A 15,125-nucleotide genomic window follows, 5' to 3' on the forward strand; every position below is an offset into this window, starting at 1 on the left:
AACGAGCAGCTGGTGGGTGCTTAATTGCTGACCAGTGTCAACCCACCAAAGAGGTAAGCATATAATTTTTCAAGAAAAAGAAAGGAAAATATTTCTGTGCTAATTCTATTGAATTGAAGTAGAAATGAAACAGGAAAAACACTCTTCATTTTTTAAGCCAGGGTATGTTCAGGGGCCATACTCCATGGCCACACTTAAGCACGTAACAAACATTTGTCTCAGATGCCATTTCTTTATTACTAGGCACTAGATTTGGATAGCCTGATTACATTTCCACTCTGTAAAATTAAGCTTCCTAAATATCAACAGAAGTTTTATCACTGCTCATGTCTCAAGAACAGATTTTAAGAGAGGCAGATAAATCTTTTGCTCCTCTATAGCAAGTGCACTATGCAGACACTAAGTAAGTTTCACAACACAAGAATGAGACAGGTAAGTATGTTTTATTATCCCATTTTACAGATAAGGAAATCAAGAAAGAGACATGGAGCAATCTGTGCAAGGCCACAGAGAGTTAGTGTTGGAGTCAGGGCTGGCTGGCTTTCCTGTCTTTAAACCCTGCCTTCAGGTCTGTGGATGGCATTCTTCTTCTGTCAATAGTCCGTGTGGTTTTACTTTGTTTCTTTGGGAATCCTGAGACAGCAGAACATTTGGAGTAGTCTATGTTTGATACAACATTCACCACAATTATGTTAAAAATCCCTACTGATGATGAATCACTACCTCTGTCATGCCTGACTGATATACCAATTTGTTTAATTCAAAAAGACCAGAGAGGTGCATAGTTTAATTTTGTTTATTTATGCTTGCCAATTTAATAATTTCTTTAATAATTCAACAATGGCACTGTTTCCCATCCCCCTTAATCAGTTGCTGGCTCTAAACTGAATGGCAATGATCATAAGCGTTTCTTCATGTCTTTCATGTTATAGTAAAGGACTTGGAGATATTTTTTCCCCCTAAGTCGTTGTTGAATTTGACAGCAGGACTATTCATTGCAGAACTAGCTGCAATTAGAGCAATTATGCAGATCACATGTCTTTCCAGTGTAATAGCTGTTTTTTTGTTTTGTTTTTCTTTTTCCTTTTTTTTTTCCTCTTACTGCAGCTTCTCTAAGTCAAAGAAGAGGATAAGGAAAGACAGACAGACAGACAAGCGGACCACCTACTGACTAGGTCCCACCACGGAATTGGAGAATTTGTTAAATACCTTTGTGCCGGAGGAAATTCCTGCAGGGTGCTTTGCATCTCATCTTGCCAAAGGTCATCATCACAACAGCACCCCATGCTCTGTTCCTGCTTCCCAGGCAGGAAGGGGATGGCAAACACTGATATATCTCTGTTCTCTGCAAAGTGGTTTGGAGTTGATAACTGAACCGAACTATGAATCAGAGGGGAATCAAGATAAAAAGTAGCAAATATAGAGTAGCTTGCATTGTGAAAGTTGCAGAAAGAAAAAGATCTTGGTCTCAGGTACCTGTTTATCTAGCCCCTGCCTCACAAAGAAAAAACAGGTCACTAATTAAGGCATACAGCACAATATGATCTGTTTTCCATACTGAAACAGCATATTGACTTCAGTAAGAACTGTGGGCTTACACAGCATCTTTCAAAAATCTATCCTCGGTCACACTAGATACATTTATGCATGTGAGAACCTACCTTCGAAGAACAGTGTGAACAAAGTAAGAAACTGCTGTCCCACAAGGCATAGTTATGAGCATAATTCTGGTCCTCCAGACCCAGAAACACTTAAAAGCCTAAAAATCTGAGTATTGCCCTTAAATACTTAACTGAAAGGAAAATTAAAGAGACTGACAGTCATCTGTAACATGATTTATTGCCTTGTCAACAATGCCTTCTAGTCCTGCTTTTGCAAATTTGCTGTCAAGAAAATACCTCAAATTGCCTGTGAAGCAAACAGAACTATCACACCCAAGCTTTGAAATTATACAGATAACTTTACAAAGTAACTGTGACATCTTCTAAACACATAAACAAAATTGAGTCAGACAATTGACCACCCCTGAAAAAGATCATGCAGCAACATGACAAAGAACTGTTGACATATCAATTGCATTGTTTAATTCCAGCCAAACTTTCAAAACAAACCAAACATATCCTTAAAATAAACCTGGTGGCACATTTTATCTTCCATGTGACCACTTGGCTTCATGTGAGAGCTCAATTAGCAGCAAATATTACACATAAGTTTGCAAAATGTTTTAGACAACAATTCAATACAATAAGAACAAAACGTTGTAACATTTGCTTTTTGGATATGTGGCTTTTTGCTTGTAGAAATCAGGAGAAGGTGAAGACATTTATGAGGTTAAACAGAATTGGTTTTATTATTTGTTAGTTCTAGGAGTGTAAAAATATATTTCTTACATATGTGTGCACGTTATGCAGCCTTTTATCCGCTCCGTCCCCCTCCCCGCATAGTTGACAGACAGGGGATACATCCACATCCAAATGTGAAAAGAATATTCTAATCATGAAGGTCTAACAATGAGCTGTTGCACTCACATTGTCAAAACCTCCAGCACAGTACAGCCCTTTTGTGTTGTCGTGCTGGAAGAAACAGATCCAAGAAGGTTCAAATTTCACTGCTTATTCTCCTTGTGAGACTGAAGTAAGAAATGTGTAAAATGTGTAATATAGACAGCTTTACATCTTAACAACCTGGGGACCTGCATCTATCTTTTGAGAGAATTTGTAACTAGTATAAGATAAAGCAGTGAAAAAATTTAAGGAGATTTGTAGTAAAATCAATGTAGTTTAAAGGTGAGCTGTAAGCCATCTTCTGTATGTCTCGCTATCTTCCTATTCTGTTAGCTGTGTAGACAAACTGCACGAATAGGGCTGGATTCATAGACAAATACATTACACACACATATATAGACTTTCTTAACTTGGCCTGCATCTGTATATGGGACTGATTTTAAAAGCCTTTAATAAAATGACTCTCATTAATGTGAAATGGCTTTTAATCAGGTTCCTAATCAAGCAGCTTGACACTAATGAGACTCATTTTATTAAGGACTTCCTAAAAGTTTGAGTTCAAATCTTGATTTTACTTGCTCTATAGCAAAAGCCCATGTGAAATGCATAGAACAATGATTTCACCTTTAATTAGTCTTTATTAAGAGCTTCAAATGATTTAAACTTTTATGCTACATTCACAGCCAATTAAGGACATCAGTTTACCGTAAATGTTTGAAAAGGGTAGTGTAAGCTTTTAATTTGTCATGTCTAAAGCACAAGAAGCTCTTCATCTACTCGTAGCTTCTACATATTCAGAAAAAAAATGAGTGTTACCTGGAGCTTCCAATGTGTTATAACAACTAGAGGGTCTACAGCAACGGGAAAATCTTAGTTATGTTTGCAATATACAGTTTCACACAGGCAAGCATGATAGGTATGAAAGGCTGCTCTTCTAATAAATACACGGTTATGAGATGACCTCAAGTAGCCCCTTGTCATTTCCATGATCTCCTCCTAATGCACACTGGAGGGAAAGGGCAAGGAGCAATGTCATAGCACACATCAAATATGTCTTGTATTTAGCTGCACTGTTGCATTAAGGTACAATATGCTGCACTTGGTATAAACCCAGTATAGTAACCTCTTTCTGTAAGTCCCCATTTCCTCAAATTATTTTTCCTGGCTGCTCCAGGGGCAGCATAGCAACCTGGTTTTCCTAATAATGAGTTCATGGTAAAACCAGAATTCTGCGCAGGTAATTTCAGCCGTTATTCACTGACTGTCCAGCTGTATTTCTGAATGTAACTGGTTTTCTGATTTTATCTTAGTTTGTTTTATGTACAGGTGGGTTTCCAACATATTATGCAACATGCTATCTTTAAAAAATCTTCTTTAAACATCTGGAGATAAAGCTTTGAATTAGCAGTCACATTTTCATCATTTTTAGAGTCTGTCAGGCTTTGAGCTTCACTTTCTTGCCTTTCCAAGAATAAATCTGGTAATCTCTTCTGAGTTTTATCAGGTCACTCCAACTTTCTGTGATACTTCTTGTGAGTGGATTTCATTATCTAAGAACAAGTTTCCTTGAGACATTTAGTTGCTACAGCTGGCTTCCATGTGTTAACTTCTCATCCTGACAGCATCTCCCTGTGACACTAGAGATGAAAAGCTTGCCAGTTGTGTTATATTGTTTTCTCTGTTTACGTTGAAAGGTTTTCCGTTTGGTCCTCACCTGTGGTATTACTGGTGCTAAACAAAGCATGTTCTGTTGGAGGAGGAATTCTTGTTCTCCTCATGCATGCAGCAGTGTTCAAGCATCATTTCCTGTAGCTGAAGCAACAGCAAAAATATTATTCAGAAATGATTGCATCATCTTTGTCATCTTGAGACCATCTCACAGCCAAGTTAACAATATTTGTCTGTGCATCTAGAGAATCCAAACCAGGAATAAATACACATTTGGACCCATTCCAGAGATAGTCAGCCAGCATCATACAGTTACATGACCTGAATCAATGCCCTCCCCAAATATGCTGGAAACACATCACCCTGATTCAGTGAGCCAGGTCCTGATCACTGTTACACTAACATAAAGCTGGAGTATTTCTTCTGATGACAACAGAGAGTGATATACAGCTGTGGAGTTGATCAGAAAACTGCCCAGAACTAGAGCTGACCAAGCAACTCAGAACACAACTGACTGACTAAGTGAGCACGGGACACCATCCTTGGGAGCCTGTTGCATGTTGCTGGATTCCTCTGCCACACTGCAAGTAACAAGACTGAGGATTTAGTTCCATTTATTTTTTTTATTGAATGTCTACCAAAAATTGTCATTTCTTATTCATTACTTCAGTGCTGGGAGTGATTATATTTTCTCTGGTTTTCTTTATTTCATGGATGGATAGATGAAGTGAAAAGTGAACTAAGTGACACAGGATATACCAAAATCTACCTGTGTTAGCAAGTTCTAACTGATCATGTAAATCAGAGCTTATTGCTTCTCTCTCATGGTACAAGTGTGACACTTCTGGTCAGAAGGAGGTCTTCGGAAGCCCAGTCTTCCTTATCTCTCAAGGAGATCTGATGTTCAGATGGATTGAACATTTTAAGCTGCTGTCTCTCAGGGTCACACAGGCCTTGCCTAAGGCATTATTCCCAGAAAAAAAATATTGATGATTATCAGATTTATTTGCTGGGTGGAGCTTCAAAATGTAACTTTTAAACAACAAATTTACATCATGTGTGTATCTGTGAGCATGATTCTCTTGCATTCATGAGACTCTCATGAAAATTTCAGGGAACTTAATGAGCTGGTATATCAGCGGTGGTGATAATCTATACACTATTGTCATGGTTTAAGCCCAGCAGGCAACAAAGCACCACAGGGCTGCTCACTCACTCATCCCCCTTGGTGTGATGGGGAGGAGAAAATAAAAAGAAAAGCTTGTGGGTTGAGACAAGGACAGGGAGGGATCACTCACCAATTATGGTCACGGACAGAAAACAGGCTCAACTTGGGGAAAAGACAAAATCAATTTAATTTACTACCAATCAAATCAAAACAGGATAATGGGAAGTAAAACCAAACCTTGAAACACTTTCCCCCCACCCCTCCCTCCTTTCCAGCTCCACTCCATTCCCAATTTTCTCTACCTCCTCCCCCCAGCAGTGCAGGGGGACAGGGAATGGGGGTTGGGGTCAGTTCATCACACCTTGTCTCTGCTGCTCCTTCCTCCTCAGGGGGAAGACTCCTCACTCTTCCCCTGCTCCAGCGTGGGGTCCCTCCCACGGAAGACAGTTCTTCACAGACTTCTCCAGTGTGAGTCCTTCCCACGGGCTGCAGTCCTTCAGGCACAGACTGCTCCAGCTCAGGCTTTCCCACGGAGTCACGGCCATCTTGGGGGGCCTCCCCCCGCTCCGGCATGGGCTCCTCCCCGGGCTGCAGGTGGGCATCTGCTCCCCCGCTCCCCTCCATGGGCTGGGGGGGGACAGCCTGCTGTCTCACCACGGGCTGCAGGGGCATCCCCTCCTCTGGCACACCTCCTCCCCCTCCTTCTTCACTGACATTGCTGTCTGAAGAGGTGTTTCTCTCACATTCTAATCTCTACCCCCACTGCAGGTTCCCCTTCTTAAATACATTATCCCAGAGACGCTACCACTGTCACTGACAGGCTTGGCCTGGGCCAGAGGTGGGTCCAACTTGGAGCTGTGGAAGCTTCTAGCAGCTTCTCACAGGAGCCATCCCTGTAGTCCCTCCCCCACTACCAAAACCCTGCCAAACAAACCCAAAACAACTACAGATCTACTTCTTACACTGTGAATATTGAAATTTAGGGCTATGACCTGCAGAACTAACAAAAACGAATCCTTTCTTGCATTTCAGCAAATAGTTGCATGGTAATGTACATACCTCTCACTGAGGAAACAATTCTTCAGAATACAAGAAGGTAAAAGCTTTCCAATGTGCAAACAACATCACTTTCAGGGTGGCTCTCCATAGCTGCTCTTTTCTTTTTAATGATGATTTTGGCAGTGTTTTTTTGGAACTGCTACCTATCACAAATATGCATTCTGTACATTAAACAGGTCTCTGCATTATATTTATTTCATGGAATAATCTGCATTTTACAGCATGAAGAAAACCAGTGTAAATACAATGGGCCACAGAGAAGTGTCAGACTTCTAACAGGTATCTTGGCAAATGTTCTCACTTGCTTTGTTTGCTCTGTAATTATGCAGCTGCTGAAACAAAGATTTTAAAATACAAATATTTGGCTTTGAATTATCCAACTGAGGAATCAACACAGAAGAGATGAAGGGGAGAGGAAGACACAGAAGGGAAGAAAGAGTGGAGTGCTTATGAGTGCGGAAGAACTTGACGTAATTTAGAACCAGTGTTTTATATTTCTTCCAGAATGAGTGAAACTTTTGTGGGAGCAATCTAATTTCCTCATGAACTGTGGGAGTTTAATTTCCTAACAGCAGAGAAAGGTGGCAAAAACTGTCTTTTGCATCACTTACAATATAAATCCAAACCAAAATAACTTTCATTTTAAAAAACAGTTAAGCCCTCTAGAAAATGTACTTTACTGTCAGTATCACATCATTTACAAAGCTGGGGCATTTAACAGCAAGGAAATGAATATATAAGGAGATCATAAATCATGTATTACCCACATGGTAAAGTCACACAGTATTCTTATCAGTTACTAAAAAATGTCTATTTCAGCCTTAACTCTGACCAGGAGCTTAACTTTTCTAGCCTCATTTTGGTAATTAATTACTTGCTTCATTAATTCCTTCTTTCATTCCTTCCTTACCTTTTCTCCTGCGTCCTCTTTTACTCTTGTTATGTAACACCATACATCAGAATCAAAAGCCCATCTAAAAATGATCTGTAGTTAAACAACTAAGAACTTAGCTAAACTTTCAACTCAGATGATGCTTTGTGGCTATAGATGTATTAATTTCACTTGTCAGTTATCATCATTCTCCAGACACTACATTTCAGATAAAAAATGCACAGGTGAGCACAACTGGACTCATAGGAGGCTTACATAAAATACAAGATTCCCAGAACTTTCTGGGAGAAATGAGTTGTCTGAATTAGTGAGTAGCTAAAGACATCCAGATCCCTCTTCTTCCCTCACAAGCTACTTCCTCCAGTGCTAGTTTACACATTGCTGTGCTGAAGACTCACCAGTGCTGTAACTTCTGGTTCAGTTACCGTTAATTACCACTGTAGGACTCTGCATTTTGAACATGGACTACCAGTTACAGAGCACTAGGCTATTACCTATCAGGAAGATATGATACCTTAGCAAGGACCTCTCAGCAATGCTATACCAGATACACATCGTCATGGTCATTATCCTTCATGAAAATTTTCAGCTGTGATGTCCCTTGTTTTTCCTGATAAACAGAGGTGAGCACAGAGAATAACATCCCATGACTAGGACATACAGAATAGATGTCTTCGTGAGAATGAAGGGGAGAAATGATGGGATGGACAAAGAGGGAAGAGATAAATCTTCCCAGCAGCAGAAAGATGATCAGAGAAGGAAAGGCAGATAGACTGCAGAAACGAAAAAAAACCAAAAACAAACCCAAAAAAACCCAACAACACAAAACTCTGAAGAAAACAATATGAAGGATAGAATTTGGGAAAGGAAAGATCTCTCATCAATGGATTACTTTGTCCTTTGTGCCAAAGCAAAGAACACCAGAGAGGCTCTGACAGAAACTGTCAGTGCACCTCTGCTCTTCAGGAGGCAGAGTGCAGGGGCATTCGCAGAGATGTGCATTTTCTCTATCCATTGTAACAGAAACACCAGAATTGTCTCCTTAACGAATTGACACAGCAAAATGAGTTTCTGAGGTGAGAAATCTGTCATTCCCTTGGAAAAAAAACCACTTTGCACTCACAGTATCCTTCTTTGTAGCTGGGCCATTCTTATTGGGTGTCCATGTTTCTGCCCTCCATCTCCATTCAGACTTAAAATCTGCCAGGATGTATCAGACATAGCTGAATATTTTTCCATTTTTGTTTAAAACTAATAAACAATGAATGGAGACTTCCATTTTTGCACTCTTGGCATTGTTTAATTACTATTACAGCAGGCAAGAGCATATGCAGTTCCACCAATGGTCACACTACCCTTCTGTTTGGTAAATCCTTCGAGTTCTTTGCTATTCAGGAGCAAGAAAGTTTGTGAATGGTATCTTAGGAGAAAAGAATGTTCCACAGCTGTGATCTTGAACTCCCTGAAGAGAGAATTATTACAGAATTATAACAAAATTATTTCTTATTCGATCACAAACAAACAGAGGTTATATGTCCTAAAATACCCCTTCCCAACTTCCTGTCTGGAACACAGAGTGTTCAAAAATCTGTCATACTTCCTAAATGATAGTTGGTGTTCTTTCAGCCTCCTTCCCCTTTAATAAACTCACCACTACCAGGTCATATCTTCTGTTAGACACAGGCTGTAGTAAAGAAACTCTTTTTTGTTTCAAGGCCCAACAAATTGCACTAAACATTTTCCGTGCAAAGCAGTGGCAGACATGTATGTAATTCACAGGAGTTGTGTTGGGAGCAGTGGAGAGCCCCACTTTAAAAGGGTTGCTAGAAAACTATTATTTCTACACATTATTCAGTGGAAAAAGTGCTCAGGTTCTCTTAAAGACTACAGACATGACTCCTACTTTTTCATACCACAAGAAGAGGGCAAAGAAGCTTAAGCATAATCACCCTATCATCACGAAGTTAGTTTCTTAGGCATGTACATGAGTATCATGACAAGGTAAGTCTCATGGAAGCCCCTGAACAAAGATAAGGGAACAAGACTGAGAATACAATCCCATTTCTAAAGAAGGTACAAAATGTGGCTGTAAAGCAGCAGCTGAATACCAGCTCTCCTAGTGAAGGGTCTGCAGTAGTCTCTAAGAGGTGGTTGGGCACAAATGGAACTAGCCCAACTAGAGCTCATGAAATGAGGGTGGGCCATCCCAGAATATGCGGGATTACATTTTCTCTCTCCAGGTAAGGGCATTTAGCTAGTATTTTTTAATGATGTTTATAGTTTTAAAATTGAGTTGTATTCTCACTTGCCACTGGACCACTCTTCTTAGCAAGAACATTATCTCAGCCATATGCTAACAACAACATATTGGCCTAGAACAGAACAGTGAAATAAACAGTGATTTTGCATTTGATGGTGTCTATGATACTATAATAGGAAAGGAAAATCCTATAGCTACTTACAGTATAGCTGAGTCAGTCTTACAGAAAAGGGTAGCTATAATAATTCTGACGCAGGGGACAATTGAGAAACAAGTTAACTGGAATGTTAACTCAAGTGAACTTGGGTGAAAAAACCAACTTCTTCCACAAGGATGAATTCACTCAGATGAGTCATTTCAGATAAATGATTTTTCCACCATCATACTGAAGGGGCCTAAGATAATTTCCATAGCTAAAATTCATAGCCAAACATTAGAAATGTCATTTTGATGCTTACTTTCTGCGTGTATTTGATATTCTATAGTTGAAACTTTACAATCCAATGAGAAGTTGGAAAGGGAAAATCTGCAGTTGTTCTTCTGAAAAAAACTCAGGATTTAGTGTCACAGAATGCTGGATCAGGCACTGACGCCAGCTCAAAAAGATTCCTGCTTCCACCATGCTTCTTTTCTCTCCATGCCTTAGCCATTCATCCTAGCTATGCACTGTAGGTTGCCAGTAACATTAGTACAGCTACTTGCACTGTCAACTAGATCTCTGAAACAAAATTAAAAAAAATAAGGAAAAAAAAGAAAAAAAGAAAGATGTAAGTTACCATTATTTTAATGACACTGTTTAGATTTCAGCCCAATCAAAGAGATGCATCTGCACAAATGGGAAGGTGGCAAACAAGCATGCTGGTACAGGCATCAGTACAAGCAGTGGGAGTCTCTTCAGATAGTTTTGCCACTAACGCTAGCATCTTTTCAAATTGTGCCTGCCTCTATGGTCAGAACTATAATGAGGTGGAAGCCAATCCTTCAAAAAAGACAATAAACACAATCAAAGAAGGAAAGGTAAGAGAAAGCACAGGGTGAACAGAATGGAAAAATATGCAGTACAGCCTTATTCATAAAAACAAAATGAAATCCACATGGTAACTGAATGAGGCAGTATCAGTCCAATTATCAGTGATCAGGAAAAACTCAGACTCACACCTATTCCAAGGTCCAGACCCAAATTCTATTTCTTCACTACCAACAGACAGGAAATAAAAGATCCTGCCCTTTATTTCCTTACGTGAATCACTGAACTTCTGCCATTAAATTGCTCTGATGAAACCCAACACTTGGGCTGGAGCACACCCTGGGCAGACGACTACTCTGCCAAATACCTGTCCCTACTTCTTTCTGTTCCTTTCTCCTGCCCCAGACTTTTTATCCCAGTTGAGTACTTCCACCCTCCCTGTTTCTTGTCTTCTCTACATTCAGGGCAGAAGGCTTTCCTCCTCTGCATTGCCAGAAGGCTCATTAAAGACTGCTGTCAATTATCGTGCTCACTCTCACAGTGACCAACAAGAAGTGGGAACAGCAATTGCTGCATAAAAGTCATGCTTTGCTGTGGATCGTATACAGGGTTAGGGGTACAGACCCTGTAGTGTACACACTAGGAACAGTGAAAGGCATGCCCAGTGAGGATAAGCAATCTCGAGGTATTGGCTGCTGAATGCAAAAAAAGTGTCTAATGTACAGGTGAAAACTGTCACTCAAAATTTGGACATACATAGGTGGCTTTTCATGAGAAGAGCGATATACTCAAAACAGGGATCACATCCTGTTTCAAAGCATAAGGAGGCAGGTATTTGCTAAGGAAAAAACTGTTAATATAATTGATCATGTGCAAAACCAGTGTTTTATTTTAAAAAAACCCACATCTTTATTCTTTTCAAAAGCAGTTCAAGTTAAAAGTAAATAAAATCAGAGGCAAGCCTGAAGCATGGAAACCTGCAGATCAAAGAACTGTGTACCAGCAAATTGGATCGTATGGTGGCTGGTGTCAAGCGACCTAGCTGCACGGTTTATAAAAAACAGTTTTCGTTGGAACTAAGGAAATCTGAATACTCCTTTGGATTCCAAAACTATCTGTCTTTCTAAGACAACCTCTACATGACTCCCTGAGACAACCTCCAGATGACTCCCTGACACAACCTCCATTCTTTGAAGATTTCTCTTCTCTTCCCTGAAAAGTATTCTTTCATCTACTATGCTCCAGACTCTCCCCCTCCAAAAGCTGATGAACATGTACCCTCAGTTCCTTCTGAAAACGTTCTCTTTTCCTGAAGGTTTTCAGGGGCCAGCACGTCTGCTTGCAGGACTTGTTCCTGGAGGACTTTGGGCTGCCACTTCCTTTATATATATGCCCTCTGTGGTTTCCTCCTTAATTATGACCCCAGGGTGCCTAACACATCTCTGGAGCACTGATGTGCGAAACTCACAAAGAAAAGTGCTGGAAAGTTGAAATGAAGCACAGCACAGTAGAGAGGCAGCCAGAGCTAGTGAGCCAGAGGGATTTTCAGGCTAGGAAAGGACTAGAAAGGAAAGAATAATTTCAGGACTAGGGAGGCAAAATAGCGAGAAGAGAGGCAATTAGATCAAACAGGAGGAAAGTGAGAACAGAGACTGAGGTCAGATCCTGGATCACAATCATTTGGAACTAACAATAGAGGAGGGATTCAGGGATTAGTATCAATAAATAAAGGACAAGACAGAGACACATGGAAACTTGCATTTTGAGCAGTCAGCCAGATATTGATTTTGATCATAGCAGAGGGGTACGAAGGGGGGGGGGGGGGGGGGGACACGGAAGACATAAAAGGCACAGGTTGTGACAATAGTGATGAAATGGACCAATTTAGTGCCCTTGCTCAGAGGAGAAAAACTTTCCCTGAAGCATGGTGTGTACAGACAAGCTGTCTGGCCTCCAGTAGAGTACAGAAGCAAGCTCTGCTACCAGCTACAAGCAGTCCACATACAGCAGGTAAGCTGAATAAAACTACACCACTGCTGACAGTCCCCTCAGAGGTCTCTCCACTCAGCTGGTGCCCCGTATACTTAATTCCTAGCTGTGTTGGAAAGGAACAGCTTAGAACATGGCATGGGTTAGGAGTGCAGGAGTTCTTGTGTGGTTGGTTTTTTTTGGGGGGGGGGGGGGGGGCAAGGCGGGGCAGGGAAGTGCAGTCCCCCCTGAGAATGTGGCTGTGATGAGATATTCAGCAAAACTTTGCAGTTTGGCGTTCACACTGAAATGGGTTCAAATGCTCCACATTGTGACCAATGTCCAAATGCTCCCACACTAGCTACAATTGCCACCTGCCTCTGTCCTCAGCGAAGAGGACTCTATAATCATAGAAAAAATGCTCCTGGGGACTATGTCCCTCCTTTTTCAGAGGCTGTTTTTAGGTAAAGCATAACTTTCACAACATCTTTGTTATGCTACGTGATGCAGTGCAGTGTTAGGAAAAGATACTTGGGGACAATGATGTACTTACCAAGTCTACCAATTCCTAGTGGCTTTGGTGCCTGTGTATAAAACACTCTGTTGTATAAGCCAAGTTTGAAGTAGATACATGACAGCATGGCTTTATTTTTTGCTTGTAGTTTGTGCCTTTTGTGCCAGAAAAACCCCTACCATCTATAGCAGGAAATAAGGTGGTGAAAACAACAGTAAAATTCACTGAGAGAAGATCAGAAAATAGATTTTTAAATTTATCCTCTTCAGAAAAACAAACTGAGACCGCACAAGGTTCAGATTTTGTGACCCATTGATTGCTATGTACTTCAGTAAGGCGGCCATTCACGTTTAAACATACTTGAAGCACTCCAGATACAGGAAGAGAATTGACTTGTATAATAACCATTGAACCAATCAATAAGGAGGGCTAATTGCTAGAGAAGATTTAATGTCATATTCAATTAATGTATATTTATGAATATTAGATGCAAGATGTAACCGTCTGGGCCTAACACTGCTCCTGCTGAATCCGATGAGAGTGTTAATTGTGGTTTCAGTAGAAGAATGATTTGCTAAACAGTGAGCCATCGTCTGTGAAATCCCAGGGAAGGTGAGCCACGTCGAGGTCTTAAATCTACAAACAGAAGCAAACAGTGTGTTGTAATACACTGAGCAAATGATAATGCAAACCAAAGGAAAAAATACTAACAAGGGAAAGCTAATCACTGGCAAATAAATTTTGGGGGACATAGAACAAACAGGGAGGTAAAGAACGAACTTCCCCCTTTTCTCCCCTTTAAAAACAATCAGAGGATGTGGGAAGACTTTCGCCATTAATATAATACTGATGTTTAAATGAAAAATGAATGAATTTAAGGCAGAGAGTTTAAGGTGGAACATGTAGTTTTGGCTGTCTGCATTGTACTATTTCTACTTTATTAAGGAAACAGTGGTTTCAAAGGTGGGAGCACAGGTTTTAGGGGAGGCAAAAGGAACTCCATGTTACTGTATGACTTTCTGTAAAGCATTTAACTTCTCATACTTCACGTCCCTGGAGAAAAAGAATGGCTGCCTGACTTTGTAGGACACCTTAGGTTCCTCGGAGAAAAAAACCCACATCTTTTACATTAGTACATTAGAGTAGTACTTCTTGTGTTCACATTCCTTCACAACCTGTAATGGATCCTCACAGTAGGTCAGTAGCACTGAATTTTATTGACACTTATTCTAAATTTCAAATAAAAGGGAGTACATCTACAGGTTGCCCAAGCCATTGTGGTGGCTCTAAAGGTTTAGTCCGGTGAGTAACAGTTTGGGCTTGGGTGGACATCGAGTTCTCGCTCACCCCACTGAGGCACCTCCAGTCACTGGTGGCCTTTGGGCCGCGACACGACCAGCCGCATCTTTTCTAGGGCCCCCGCGTGCTCCGCTGCTGGAAGCGCATCCCAGCAAGGTGGCGGCAGCTGTTGGCCAACGCTGCGCAGGGACGGGGACAAGGGAGCAGCAGGCCGGCCGCGCTCCTCGTCCCGACCACCGCTCCTCCGCTGAAGCGCCAGCCGCCAGCTCTTCTTTCCGAACGCGGTGACCACGAACGGACTTTGGAGGACAACAGCTCAGCGCCAAACGACACCGAGCAACGTTTGTAAAGCAGCTGCCGGCAGACGCCCGTAAGGCACAGCCCCTGACTGCCGGTGAGGCAGCTTTGGGGCTCCTCTTGTCCCGCTGGGCACCCCGGCCCGCTCCCCCGGGGCCGGCGGGCCGGGCCTGGCCGAGCGGGGCAGCCGGGGCTCTCCCACGGCCCCTCCTCGCCCCCGGCACCCCGCGGGGGCAGGGCTGGGGGGGGGGTGTCGCCGCCGGTGCCGGGCACGAGGCCTTGCCGCAGGCCTCGCACCTCGCCGCGGCTCCCGCGGCCCCGCCGGCGGCGCGGCGGTCTCCCAGCCCGGCGGGGCCGAGGGGGCAGCCCTCGGGGGCGGCGGCGCCCGGGGCCGGCGGTAGCAGCGGGCCCGGGAGCGCGGGGGGCGGCGCGGCTGCCATTTCCCCTGGCCCTCGGCGCTGCCGGGCGGGAGCAAGGGCGGGTGGAGAAGGCGGAGGAGGAGGAGGCGGAGGAGGAGGAGGAGGAGGAG

General features: G+C 42.3%; 1 protein-coding gene across 1 annotated transcript; it reads right to left on the reverse strand.

The window, feature by feature from the left end:
- Nucleotides 1-13,106: 13,106 nt before the first annotated feature.
- Nucleotides 13,107-15,084, reverse strand: LOC115336729 (collagen alpha-2(I) chain-like). Its single transcript, XM_030004195.2, has 2 exons — nucleotides 14,348-15,084; nucleotides 13,107-13,636 (listed from the first exon to the last, which is right to left on the reverse strand). Exons 1-2 carry the CDS (start codon nucleotides 15,034-15,036, stop codon nucleotides 13,417-13,419), a joined length of 909 nt encoding a protein of 302 aa, XP_029860055.1. The 5' UTR covers nucleotides 15,037-15,084; the 3' UTR covers nucleotides 13,107-13,416.
- Between the last annotated feature and the right edge of the window lie 41 nt (nucleotides 15,085-15,125).

Source organism: Aquila chrysaetos, chromosome Z (assembly GCF_900496995.4).
Source record: "Aquila chrysaetos chrysaetos chromosome Z, bAquChr1.4, whole genome shotgun sequence".
Classification (NCBI taxonomy): domain Eukaryota; kingdom Metazoa; phylum Chordata; class Aves; order Accipitriformes; family Accipitridae; genus Aquila; species Aquila chrysaetos.